This window comes from Mauremys mutica, chromosome 12 (genome assembly GCF_020497125.1).
Source record: "Mauremys mutica isolate MM-2020 ecotype Southern chromosome 12, ASM2049712v1, whole genome shotgun sequence".
Classification (NCBI taxonomy): Eukaryota; Metazoa; Chordata; order Testudines; family Geoemydidae; genus Mauremys; species Mauremys mutica.
This window is the reverse complement of record NC_059083.1, coordinates 57395369-57407842: the sequence shown is the minus strand read 5'-3', so window position 1 is coordinate 57407842 and position 12474 is coordinate 57395369. Positions and strand designations below refer to the sequence as shown.

Below are 12474 nucleotides of genomic sequence, written 5' to 3'. Positions count from 1 at the left end.
TTTATTTAAGAGCCTAATAATGGGTTTAGAATTCCAACTCCTATTTTTGAAAATATTGGCCTTAGTTATTTTTATAAATTATATTCCAGCACATTTACAACTGTACTAAGTGTTATAATAAATAATTGAAATTGAACAGTGGCAATTCATTAAAAAAGTTGTGTTATCCATGGTTTTTATTATTTGTTCACTTTGTTTTATTGTTTGAATCACTGAGTACAGAATAGCAAGGGTCTTCTCAATAGATTTAGGCCCAGATCATTAAACTATTGTTCTGCTCTGCAATGCCTAACTGAATTAGGAGTCAAACTCCCGCAAGCCAATGGCTCATCAAGCTGATGTAGTTAGGACATGTTAGTGTCATAGCTAACAGTACACAGGGGCGCAATGTGGCAACATCATGTCTGATTACCTTGGGGTACACCAACCCAATGGAATGGGGAACCAGTCTGCAGCTAAATTAACTCAAGGTGGCCTTTTAGTGTGAGGCAGGCAAGATTCAAACCTTCAGGACTGTAGTTCAGAACCTTACCCTCACATTCCTCATACCCATGAGGAGCCATACTCCCACTGATTTTCAACAGATGCCTTACAATTTACCCCCACTAAACCATCCCAAGGGTAGAAAATGTCAGAGGTGTCCCAACGGATGCAGAATATTACTGATTCATCAGTGTAACATTTTCTCCCCATCAGAGCTCACTGCTGAGCTGCCCTAAATAAACTGCAGCCATGTCGTCGGATGCTGAGATGGCCGTCTTTGGGGTGGCAGCTCCTTTCCTCCGAAAGTCGGAGAAGGAGAGAATTGAGGACCAGAACAAGCCTTTTGATGCTAAGACATCAGTCTTTGTGGTGCATCCCAAGGAATCCTTTGTGAAAAGCTCAATTCAGAGCAGAGAAGGAGGGAAGGTCACAGTCAAGACTGAAAAAGGAGAAGTGAGTAAAAACAAGGAGTAAGGAACAGCATTTTGTTCCTCCTCTGTTCTTAGCTGATAGAAATGGGTCTCTTCTTTCCTTCCAGACTTTGACTGTTAAGGACGATCAAGTCTTCTCCATGAACCCTCCCAAATATGATAAAATCGAGGACATGGCGATGATGACCCATCTCCATGAACCTGGCGTCCTGTATAACCTCAAAGAGCGTTACGCAGCCTGGATGATCTATGTAAGTAAAGGTCGAAGTCTTTCCTGGATTTCCAAACTAACAGCTAAATCACGTGGAAGCCAACCAGGCTGTCTCCCTTTCTTTCAGACCTACTCAGGTCTCTTCTGTGTCACTGTCAACCCCTACAAGTGGCTGCCTGTGTACAACCCAGAAGTTGTGGCTGCCTACAGGGGCAAAAAGCGTCAAGAGGCCCCTCCCCACATCTTCTCCATCTCTGACAGCGCCTATCAGTTCATGTTAACTGGTGAGTGGCTCAGCTCCTGAAAAGTGATTATAGAGTGAAAATTTCATATGAGGAATCACAGTGGCTGAGTTTTAGCAGTATTAGGGGCATGCACCAGTGAGCAAATATCTGTGAGCCTTATTTCCTTCACAGCCATCATCAGTACCAGTGCAAATTACACATATTTTTTCACTTCGTTTTTCTAAAAACCAAACCCATAACATATAGCCAAAGACACTGAACATGCTAAGAATAGTGATAGGTAAAGTGGTTCAGATGAAACAAGAATTCATCCAAACCTACATTGAAACTGACCCAAAACATTGTCCAGCACTTGAATCTAAACCTGACCCAAAATTTCACACAAATCCTTTTTGATATTCTGGAAAGTTTGATTAATTTTTCTAAAAAAAAATAACTGTTCTTTGTTCCCAGGTTTCAACCAGGCCTAGAACAAACATGCAAAATGCTTTGATAAAATGTTGATCTCATGGTATTGCCAGCACAGCTGGATTCAGAAACTACTATGATCTCATGAACTTTCAGCTCCAAGAGCTTTGGATGAACTTGCAAACTTTTAGTTGTCTTTTAGTTAAGAGTATTGTTTATATAATCATTTGCCCTACAGAGATTTGTCACTTGTTCAGATTCCTGAATAATACAATTTGATGAAAGGAAAATGTGTATAAGTTGGTCTGAAGCCCATGTATCCTATGGGTCTGTCAATCCATGTGAATTTAACTCAAAACCTAAATATCATGGAATTGATACATTGATTGTTTAAGAGCAAGGGAGAGAGAGAGATAAAACAGTTAATGAAAAAATAAAAAATTTGAAGTAATTTCATTACAAAATGAAATGATTTTTAAAATATTGGTTTTGTTTTCTTCCTTTCTTCCCCGCCCCCCTTTACCACTGAATGCAGTAGAGTGGATGATGCCCAGAGCTTTATTTTATGTTCACATTTTCATTTTGTTTTTTCCTTTTCCCACTTTGTAACTTTTAGAAACTTCCAGAATAGGTAAAATGAAGGGAAGGGTAAGATTAGTGCTAAAATGAAAAAAAGAGAAAAAGAAAACAGAAAAAGTGACCAGAAACCCCCCGAACCCATTCTGGACACAATTCATTCTACTGGCATTCAGTGACAAAAAAAGGGAAAAAAAGGATCTCCTAAAAACTCAAAAATTTCCAATGCTGATTAAAAAAAAAATCTCAAGAAATCATAAACTACTAGAGAAAGTTTCTAGTTTTGAAAAAAGGATAGATATTGTTGAAAAAAGTTTCAGATAAAAATTTTGACAATCTCATATTTACTTCAAACACATTTCAATCAGTTCAATGTTACTCAGTAACTCTTTTAATAGTCTCTTTGGTTCTGTCTCTTTCACAGATCGGGAGAATCAGTCGATCCTCATCACGTATGTATATTTGCCTGCTCTGGTTTTTGTTGGCTTTGCTGTGCGCTGCAGGAAGAAACTCTTTGGTTATGTGTTCTCTGCTTCTCTGTTTGATTTGACAGTGGAGAATCCGGTGCTGGAAAGACTGTGAACACCAAGCGTGTCATCCAGTACTTTGCAACAATTGCAGCTAGTGGGGAGAAGAAGAAGGAAGAGCCAGGCAAAATGCATGTGAGTTGGCTACTAGGGATGGGATTAAATGCTCTTTTCTGAAACCGCCATGTATGTACTGATTTAAAACAACCTTAATTTGACGATAATTATTACTTTGTAGGGGACCCTTGAAGATCAAATCATCAGCGCCAACCCCCTGCTGGAGGCCTTTGGTAATGCCAAGACCGTGAGGAATGACAACTCCTCTCGTTTTGTAAGTCCTTTTGTCAGAAATCCTTTTAGTTCTAGGCAAACATGAGGGTACGGTGTCTGCCACTCACTCAACTGCAGTGATGGGACAATTTATGTTCATATAATTAGAATTTTTTATCATGTCTTGACTGGTCTTCAAACGAAAACAGATCAGACATACATATAAATAACAGAAATTATAGTAGAGAGACAAGGTGGATGAGGTAATATCTTTTATTGGATCAACTTCTGTTGATGAGAGAGAGAAACTTTCCAGCCACACAGAGCTCTTCTTCAGGTCTGGGAAAGGTATTCTGAGCATCACAGCTAAATGTAAGGTGGAACAGATTGTCTAGTATAAGTAGTTAACGCATATTGTAAAGCCCATTCAAGGTAGAGTGGTCCATTAACACCTCTGCAGTCATAGGACAAAAATGGGGGTTAGTGGGTTACAGATTGTTGTAATAATCCATAAATCCAGAGTATCTATTCAGTCCATGGTTTTTAGTGTCTAGCAGAGTGATGAATTTAAGCTCCCAGGCTCATCTTTTGAAAGTGTTGTGCAGGTTTCCTTTGAAGATGAGCACTGAGAGGTCAGACATAGAGTGATCACTCTGTGAAGTGTTCACCCACAGGTGATAGGGTGTTTTTGTCTTTTATCATTTTCCTGTGAGTGTTCATTTGAGAGGTAGTGATTATCTGGTTTCACCCACATAGTTGTTATTAGAGCAGTTAGTGCACAGAGCTGGGGCAGCAGACCTCGAGCGAACTGCCCAATGACCACAAGATCTGTTAAGGTCTGAAGGCACCCAGCCAGGTTTATTGTCGACAAAGCCCTATACTTGCTACAAGTACACTCAATGCATGTATGCCCATGACAATGGATGCAGCTCAGTGAATGGCAGGACTTTCCATTCCCCCCAATGCTGGCCAAAGACATTCCGTCTGAGACTCCATTTTATATACCAATACAAACAAGTTACATATTGCGCCTCTGACGTGGTTGGATACTGCCCTCTGACATAGCTAACTACCGCCTTGTACCTGTTGGTTTGATATAAACATCTCTATCCATCATGCTGTCATCCTGACATTATCTTTAGGATGGCTCAGCATGTTCCTGTTATCTTGGTGAATGTGTCTGATATCGAGGTGTTCTGGTACCACCTTCTGGAATGTGTTTGTGTGAGTGGCCTGTGTGTAGCACTTCTAAGGCCTGGTCTACACTGGGGGGGGGTTCGAACTAAGGTACGCAAGTTCAGCTACGTGAATAGCATAGCTGAACTCGAAGTACCTTAGTTTGAAGTACTTACCCGTCCTCAAGGTGTGGAATCGAAGTCCGCGGCTCCCCCGTCGACTCTGCCACCGCCGTTCATGGTGGTGGAGTTCCGGAGTCAATGGGAACACGTTCGGAGTTCGATATATCGCGTCTAGATGAGACGCGATATATCGAACTCCGAGAAGTCAATCGCTACCCGCCGACCTGGGCAGGTAGTATGGACATACCCTTAGGAATGTGTTTTTCTGAAATGTCAGCTCTGTTCTTGCCAGAGTCTGTGAGCACGGCCTGCCTCTAGCTCACAGCCTGACTTTGCTTGATATCAGCAAAACTTTGACCACTACTTTAGCCCAGGCCTCAGGTCTCATACCAGGCCTCTGATACAAGGGCTTATGTCTCATGCTCTTTTTCTACTACAACCCCCAGTTCAAGTTCCACCACCTTTGGATGAGGAGAAGGGATTTGAACAGGACCTACTGCCTCTCAGGGGAGAGTCCTAACCATTTAGCTCGGGGCTATTCTGATGTGGGGCTCCTTCAGTCTCTCTGGATGAAACTGTCTCATTCTGGATCAATAATTAAAGAGTCATTGGAGTGGGACCCTGGGTCTCCCCTCCTTTCCCGTGAGTGCAGTAATCACCCAGCTATGGAGTCATTCTCATGCTTCTGCTCTCTGTGTGGGTGAGAAGGATGTGTGAGAATGACTCTATAGTCTGGTGGTTCATGCACTCACCTGGGAGATGGGAGACCCAGGAGCTAATCCCCTTGTTCTAGTGATGCTTTAATTTTATCCAGAGTGCAACAGCAACAACAGGAGAGACTGACGGAGCCCCTCATCAGAAGAGCCCACAGCCCAGTGGTTAACATACTAACCTGAATGGAGGTACTTGTTCAAAACCCTTCTCCCCTCAGGCAGAGGGAGCATCTCCTACATCCGAGGTGAGCACCCTAACCACTGGGCTAAAGATTAGAAGGCAAGTCCTTCATCCCTGGCTGTTCTGTATTAACTCATCTGAGGGGCCTGATCCAGGAGGAATTCTCTGAGCATGTCTGCCAGATCAGGCCCCGCATGCGATTTAGCCAGCTGAATTCCTGTCTTCCCCCTGGTACATCAATCGTTCTGGGGCTTAGGCAGGAGATTGGCACCTATGGCTAGAGGGAGGCAGAAGTGCACACACCCAGAGGCAAGAACACAGATGTAGGGAACTTTTACTGCAAAAACATAGGTGTCAAGGGAGTTTAGGCACCGACAGGGTTCAGCAGGAGTTTTGTGCGTCACAGTTCTGATGAAACCAGGACTTAAATGCCTAAACAGGGACTTAGGCGCCTGGGTATTTTTGTGCATTTGGGCCTTCCTTCCTCCCATGCATTCAACTTATGTGAACTGTACAATTGTGGCTATATTGGTCACTATGGATGTTAATAATTTAGCATAGGTCTTTACCTAAATATTTAGTAGTGACATAGGGTAAAAATTTCACTACATATTAATAAAATAGATCTAGGGGGAAGCCTTGGCCCCTCTGAAGTAAAAGGCAAAACTCCCATTGATTTCAATGGGGCCAGGATTTCATCTCTAGTCTGCCTCTGAGGGTTTTAAATGAAATGACTTTTTTTTTCCTTCAAAGGGTAAATTCATCAGAATCCACTTTGGTACCACAGGGAAACTGGCTTCTGCTGACATTGAAACATGTAAGGGACCTCCCTTTATGGGTCACAATTCTCTGTCTCTCTTTCTTTCCCATTGTGTTTTCTTGTGGCTAATTGTACTTTACCTGCCTTGCCAGATCTGCTGGAGAAATCTAGAGTCACTTTCCAGCTCAAGGCGGAAAGAAGCTACCACATATTTTATCAGATCATGTCCAACAAGAAGCCAGAACTTATTGGTAAGAAACGTTTTCACTCTTTTGGTGGAACTGGTCACTGAGTAACGCCAACTGATGAGCTTTGTTACATGGGCAATTATGGGCATGTCTGCACTGCATTGTAAACCCAGGCTCAGACTCAGGTTTGAGCCCAACCCCTCCTCTACAGTTCACACTCAAATCAAGGTGTTGGTGAGACCTCATTTGGAGTACTGTGTGCAGTTTTGGTCTCCCATGTTTAAGAAGGATGAATTCAAACTGGAACGGGTACAAAGAAGGGCCACTAGAATGATCCGAGGAATGGAAAGCCTGTCGTATGAGACTTGAGGAGCTCGGTTTGTTTTCCTTAACCAAAAGAAGGTTGAGAGGAGATATGATTGCTCTCTTTAAATATATCAGAGAAATAATTACCAGGGAGGGAGAGGAATTATTTCAGCTCAGTACTAATGTGGACACGAGAACAAATGGATATAAATTGGCAGTCGGGAAGTTTAGGCTTGAAATTAGACGAAGGTTTCTAACCATCAGGGGAGTGAAATTCTGGAACAGCCTTCCGAGGGAAACAGTGGGGGCGAAGGACCTCTCTGGCTTTAAGATTAAGCTTGATAAGTTTATGGAGGGAATGGTTTGATTAGGATAACGTGATTTAGTCAATAGGTCAATAACGTGCCACCACTGGTATTTAGTACCGAGGGTCAATGTTGGGATATTGAAAGTCTTTTTCCTGAGTGTCTGGCTCGAGAGTCTTGCCCACATGCTCAGGGTTCAGCTGATCGCCATATTTGGGGTCGGGAAGGAATTTTCCTCCAGGGTAGATTGGCAGTGGCCCTGGAGGTTTTTCGCCTTCCTCCGCAGCATGGGGCAGGGTTCGCTTGCTGGAGGATTATCTGCTACTTGAAGTCTTTAAATCAGGATTTGGGGACTTCAACTTCTGAGTCAAGGGAGAGAATTATTTCAGGAGTGGGTGGGTCAGCTTTTGTGGCCTGCATCTTGCGGGAGGTCAGACTAGATGATCATAATAGTCCCTTCTGATCTTAAGTTCTATGATTCTATGATTCTATGATCTGACTCGGGTCAGTAAGTCCTCAAGGCCTGGGTCCTAGGACTCACATGGGGTGGTAGGTCCAACCCCAAATCCTATTGTGATTTGGGTCCAAACTCCGTCATTTCACAGTGTGAACATAGCACAAGCCTGGGTCCCCAGAAGCAGAAGGTCTGACTTGAGTCTGTGAGCTGTATGGACGCATCAGCATGGTTCTGAGAACTGGGTCCATCAAATGTAAATCTGGGTTTACAATGCAGCATGATGCACATGTGTAAGCTTGGAAACACTGAGTCTGTAGGCGTGGGGCCCACAGACCTGGGTTTACAATGAAGTGTAGACATACCGTTAAAGCCCTGTGTTACCCTGAGGCAAAGTCTGGAATAAATACGTGACCAAAGACCAAACTGCAGCAGGTTAAAATTGGGATCTATTCTTCTTTTCAGAGCTGCTTCTGATTACCACCAACCCATATGACTTCCCGTTTGTGAGTCAAGGCGAGATCAGTGTATCCAGCATCGATGACCAGGAGGAACTCATGGCCACAGATGTGAGTAACACATGAGAATTATTATGTGAAGTATTAACTTTACTAGATAAGATCTTTACTTTACTGATTCTGTCGACAGAGCGCCATTGACATCTTGGGCTTCAGTGCTGAGGAAAAAACAGCCATTTACAAGCTGACAGGGGCAGTACTGCACTATGGGAACATGAAATTCAAGCAGAAGCAGCGTGAGGAACAGGCAGAGCCAGATGGCACAGAAGGTATTAGCAGAAATTACACTCTCAATAATGCAAGCAATAAATCAATCCATAGAAGGTGAATTATGTCAAAATGTCAAGCTTTAGCTTTCAGTTCTGTTTGAGGAGTCTCTTTTAAAACTATCCTTTATTTTTAGGTGCTTAGGGGTACATTTTCAAAGGCACTGAGTGCTTAACTCCCACTGACTTTCAAAAAAGCCTAATTTTGAATTTCATGTCTTTTATGCCTGCAAAATCTCTACTGTAAGATTACATTAATAGAATTGCATGAATAGAACATTTAACATTACATGTGCTTTTGAGAGAATCTCACATACACCACACTCTATTTGTTGTTCAATAATTGATTCCTCTGACTGTGTCCTTTTAGTGGCTGACAAAGCAGCCTACCTGATGAATCTGAACTCAGCTGACCTGCTCAAAGCTCTGTGTTGCCCCCGAGTCAAGGTTGGGAATGAATATGTGACCAAAGGTCAAACCGTGCAGCAGGTAACAATTGGTGATCTAGAACTCCTGGTTTGAATTAACACACCCAAGTTTCTTCCTCTGCTTGGTATGGTAACACCAGTCCTTCTCCAACTGCTGTAGGTGCACAATTCGGTGGGTGCTCTGGCAAAGGCGGTCTATGAGAAGATGTTCCTGTGGATGGTCATTCGTATCAACCAGCAGCTGGATACCAAGCAGCCCAGACAGTACTTCATTGGTGTTCTGGACATTGCTGGCTTTGAGATCTTTGATGTAAGGAGCAGGGATTTGACAGCAGGTTCCTGGAAGGGACACTGAGGGGTTGTGAAAATTCAGAGAAATATGTTTTTCCTGAAGATCTTAGAACTTTTAAGATCATTTACAATTTTCTGGAAAAGCCTGCCTTTTCTGGAGAAGTGCCCTTTCTCAGCTTCTGAAGAGCATGACACTTGAAGGGCTCCACTTTTAAAAAGACGGAATTAGGTTTTGTATGTAGAAATAAATAGCAACTGCAGCTTTATGTGCTTTCAACTTTTCAACAGGTTGAGCTCATTATCAAAGAAACTATTGTGTAATGAGGTGAATGCTCAGAAGTGCCTGAGCAAGCATGAGGCAATGAACACAAAGGCAAGCCCAAGGGCTGAGGCACAAACAGGCCTGAGCCAGGGTATGGGAATTCCTGAGTGGGCCAAGTCAATAGTGCATAAATGCCTGGTCAGACAGGTCAGATGGGTGAGTACTGGGGGCTTGACCCCATAAAAAGCCTGCAGCGAGAGTGAGGAAATCCTGGCACAGCAGGGTGCTTATCTGGGCCAGAGCCTAGAAAGAAGCATGGCCTTGATCTGAAAGCATAGAAATCCTGGTGCGGGCAGGCACTGAAAATGTTGAAATGTCCCAGGAGATATGATAGTATAGTAAATAATAGATTTACCTTACTATTGACTTCAAAGGATAATAAGAGCTCTCCTGGGAACAATGAATTCAAGGTATTTTTGCTCTCCCATATTCATGCACAAATCCCATTGAGGGAATTGCACACAAGGCCTGAGCTGGTGGCAACCTGTCAATACAACCCTTTACATTTACACTAGGAAGCCCACTTTAGGATTAGAAGTGCCACCACAGCTTCACAGTTGCTGTTACAGCTTTAATACACATACATTTGTCTTTCCCTTTGTGTAGTACAACAGCTTGGAGCAGCTGTGCATCAACTTCACCAATGAGAAACTGCAACAGTTTTTCAACCACCACATGTTTGTGCTGGAGCAGGAGGAGTACAAGAAGGAAGGAATTGAATGGACATTCATTGACTTTGGGATGGACCTGGCTGCTTGCATTGAGCTCATTGAGAAGGTATCTTTTCAATTCAATTCGATTCATCTGAGAATTCTTTATTTGCTGGGGGTTGTATTCATTTTAGAGTGACTCTTCCCTGCTCAGGTCCATACATTCGGCCTTAGTTATTAAAAATACCTTGACCCACAATTGAATATATTTTGGGATAAAAACATTAGTCATAGAATAAAAAAAAAGTAGGGCTAGAAGGGACCTCGAGATGTCATCTAGTCCAGCTTCCTGCGCTGAGGCAGGACCAATGATGGGAGTTACATAGCCTCCCCTGGAACCTTATTCCAGAGCTTAACTACCTTTATAGTTAGAAAGTCTTTCCTAATAGCTAACCTAAATCTCCCTTGCCACAAACTAAGCCCATTACTTCTTGTCCTACCTTCAGTGGACATGGAGAAGTATTGATCAGCATCCTCTTTGTAACAGCCCTTAACATATTTGAAGATTGTTTTCAGGTTTCCTCTTCATCTTTTTTTCTCAAGGCTAACCATGTGAGATTTTCTAAACCTTTTATCATTATTGTTGCTTTCCTCTGGACTTTCTCCAGTTTGTTCACATCTTTCTTAAAGTGTGGTGCCCAGAAGTGGGCCTCCAGCTAAAGCCTCACCATGCTGAATAGACTGGCATAGACAATAGACAATTACTTCCCATGTTTTACCTACCATATTCCTGTGTCTTACATATGACATCCCAGAATATTAGCCCTTTTTGCAACTGCATTATAGTGTTGACTTATATTCAATTTCTGTTCCACTATAACCTCCAGATTCTTTTCATCAGTACTGCTGCCTAGCCAGTTATTCCCCACTTTTTAATTGTGCATTTGATTTTTAATTTGTAAATATAGTATTTTGCACCTGTCTTTATTGAATTTCATTTTGTTGATTCCAGACCAGTTCTCCAATTTGCCAAGGTCATTTTCTATTCTAATCTTGTCCTCCAAAGTGCTAGCAACCCCTCCCAGCTTGGTGTCATCCACAATTTTTGTAAGCATACTATACACTCCATTATCTAAGTTATTAATGAAAATATTGAGTAGTACCAGACCCAGGACTGACACCTGTGAGAGCCCACTAGATACATCCTCCCAGTCTGACAAGGAACAATTGATAACTATTCTTTGAGAATGGTTGTTCAACCAGTTTTGCATTTCATCTAGACCACATTTCCCTAGTTTGGTTATGAGAATGTCATGTGGGATAATGTCAAAACCTTACTAAAAATCAAGATATATCCTGTCTACAGCTTCCTTCCTATCCACTAGGCCAGTAACCCTGTCAAAGAGGGAAATGAGGTTGGTTTGGCATGATGTTTTTTGACAAATCCATATTGCCTATTACTCATTACCCTTCTATCTTCTAGGTGCTTACAAATTGATTGTTTAATAATTTGTTCTAGTATCTTTCCAGGTATCAAAATTAGGCTGACAGTTCAGCAATTCCCCAGGCCCTCTTTGGACCCCTTTTTAAGATAGGTAATATGTTTGTCCTTCTCCAGAACAGAAAGATGACCCAAATTACCTTCTAATAGGACCCTTTTCAGAAACCTGGACAAAGCATGCTTCTATACTCTTTAGTACTGAAAGAATTCATTCTTCAAAGCAAACCATGGAGAAATCTGAAAAAGAAGTATATTTTGGTTTCTTGATATTATTGCCCAAGTAACATGAAGATTATATCAGTTTGAGAACTTCATTAAAAGAATGTTCTACATTTGTGCTCTACGGGCCCTCAATGTCATAGCCAGTTAATCATTTCCTGGGTAGATTGGTAAGGAAGGCAGAAATATAATATTCTGATCACTTTGACATCGTCTTCAACAGTTGTAGCTTAGAAATTTTGAGCATGGTGAATATAGAAAATGGAAAAATACAATTCTGGGCAAATATGTTCTCTCTCTCTAATGTATACATCTTCTGAGTGCAACAATGAGGAGGTGGTGATTTTGAATGTAGGGCACATAGAATTCAGAACATTTGCTGAAAGTATACACAGGGCCGGCTCCAGGCACCAGTCCAGCAAGCAGCTGCTTGGGGCGGCCAATGGTGAGGGGCGGCACGTCCGGGTCTTCGGTGGCAATTCAGCGGCGGGTCCCTCACTCCCTCTCGGAGTGAAGGACCAGACACTGAATTGCTGCTGAAGACTGAAGCAGCGGCGGTAGAGCTGCAGATCGCGATCACAACTTATTTTTTTCCCCCTTCTTTTTGCTGCTTGGGGCTGCAAAAGCCCCGGAGCCAGCCCTGAATATACAGTTCTGGAGAACAACAGGTTCTTTTACCAATATGTCTCCATGTTCTGTGAGCTCATTTGGGTAAGGACTTTTATGTAAACATGACAATATTGTTGCACCTCTCAAAATGTTTGTTACAAAAAAATAAAATTTCCATGAGCCATTATGTTACATTCAGAGCTGAAATGGATGAAATTCAGCTTGTTTAATCTCCCATTTTGTCAGGAGATGTACTTGGAGTACATCCTTTTCTGACCTGTTTATCAACCTCTGGATGCTGTCAGTCTTCTGAC

At 42.4% G+C, this 12474-nt stretch overlaps 1 protein-coding gene across 2 annotated transcripts in view; it reads left to right on the top strand.

Moving 5' to 3' along the window:
* The first annotated feature begins 732 nt into the window (after nt 1-732).
* Nucleotides 733-12474, top strand: part of LOC123344832 (myosin heavy chain, skeletal muscle, adult-like) — a 33576-nt gene continuing 21834 nt past the window's right edge. For both annotated transcript variants that reach the window (XM_044981310.1, XM_044981309.1), the window contains exons 1-13: nt 733-936; nt 1022-1165; nt 1253-1409; nt 2779-2806; nt 2908-3016; nt 3120-3212; nt 6097-6160; nt 6256-6354; nt 7822-7925; nt 8005-8143; nt 8511-8629; nt 8729-8878; nt 9788-9958. In XM_044981310.1, coding sequence (XP_044837245.1) covers nt 733-936; nt 1022-1165; nt 1253-1409; nt 2779-2806; nt 2908-3016; nt 3120-3212; nt 6097-6160; nt 6256-6354; nt 7822-7925; nt 8005-8143; nt 8511-8629; nt 8729-8878; nt 9788-9958 — 1581 coding nt within the window. The remainder of the gene's footprint in view (nt 937-1021; nt 1166-1252; nt 1410-2778; nt 2807-2907; nt 3017-3119; nt 3213-6096; nt 6161-6255; nt 6355-7821; nt 7926-8004; nt 8144-8510; nt 8630-8728; nt 8879-9787; nt 9959-12474) is intronic.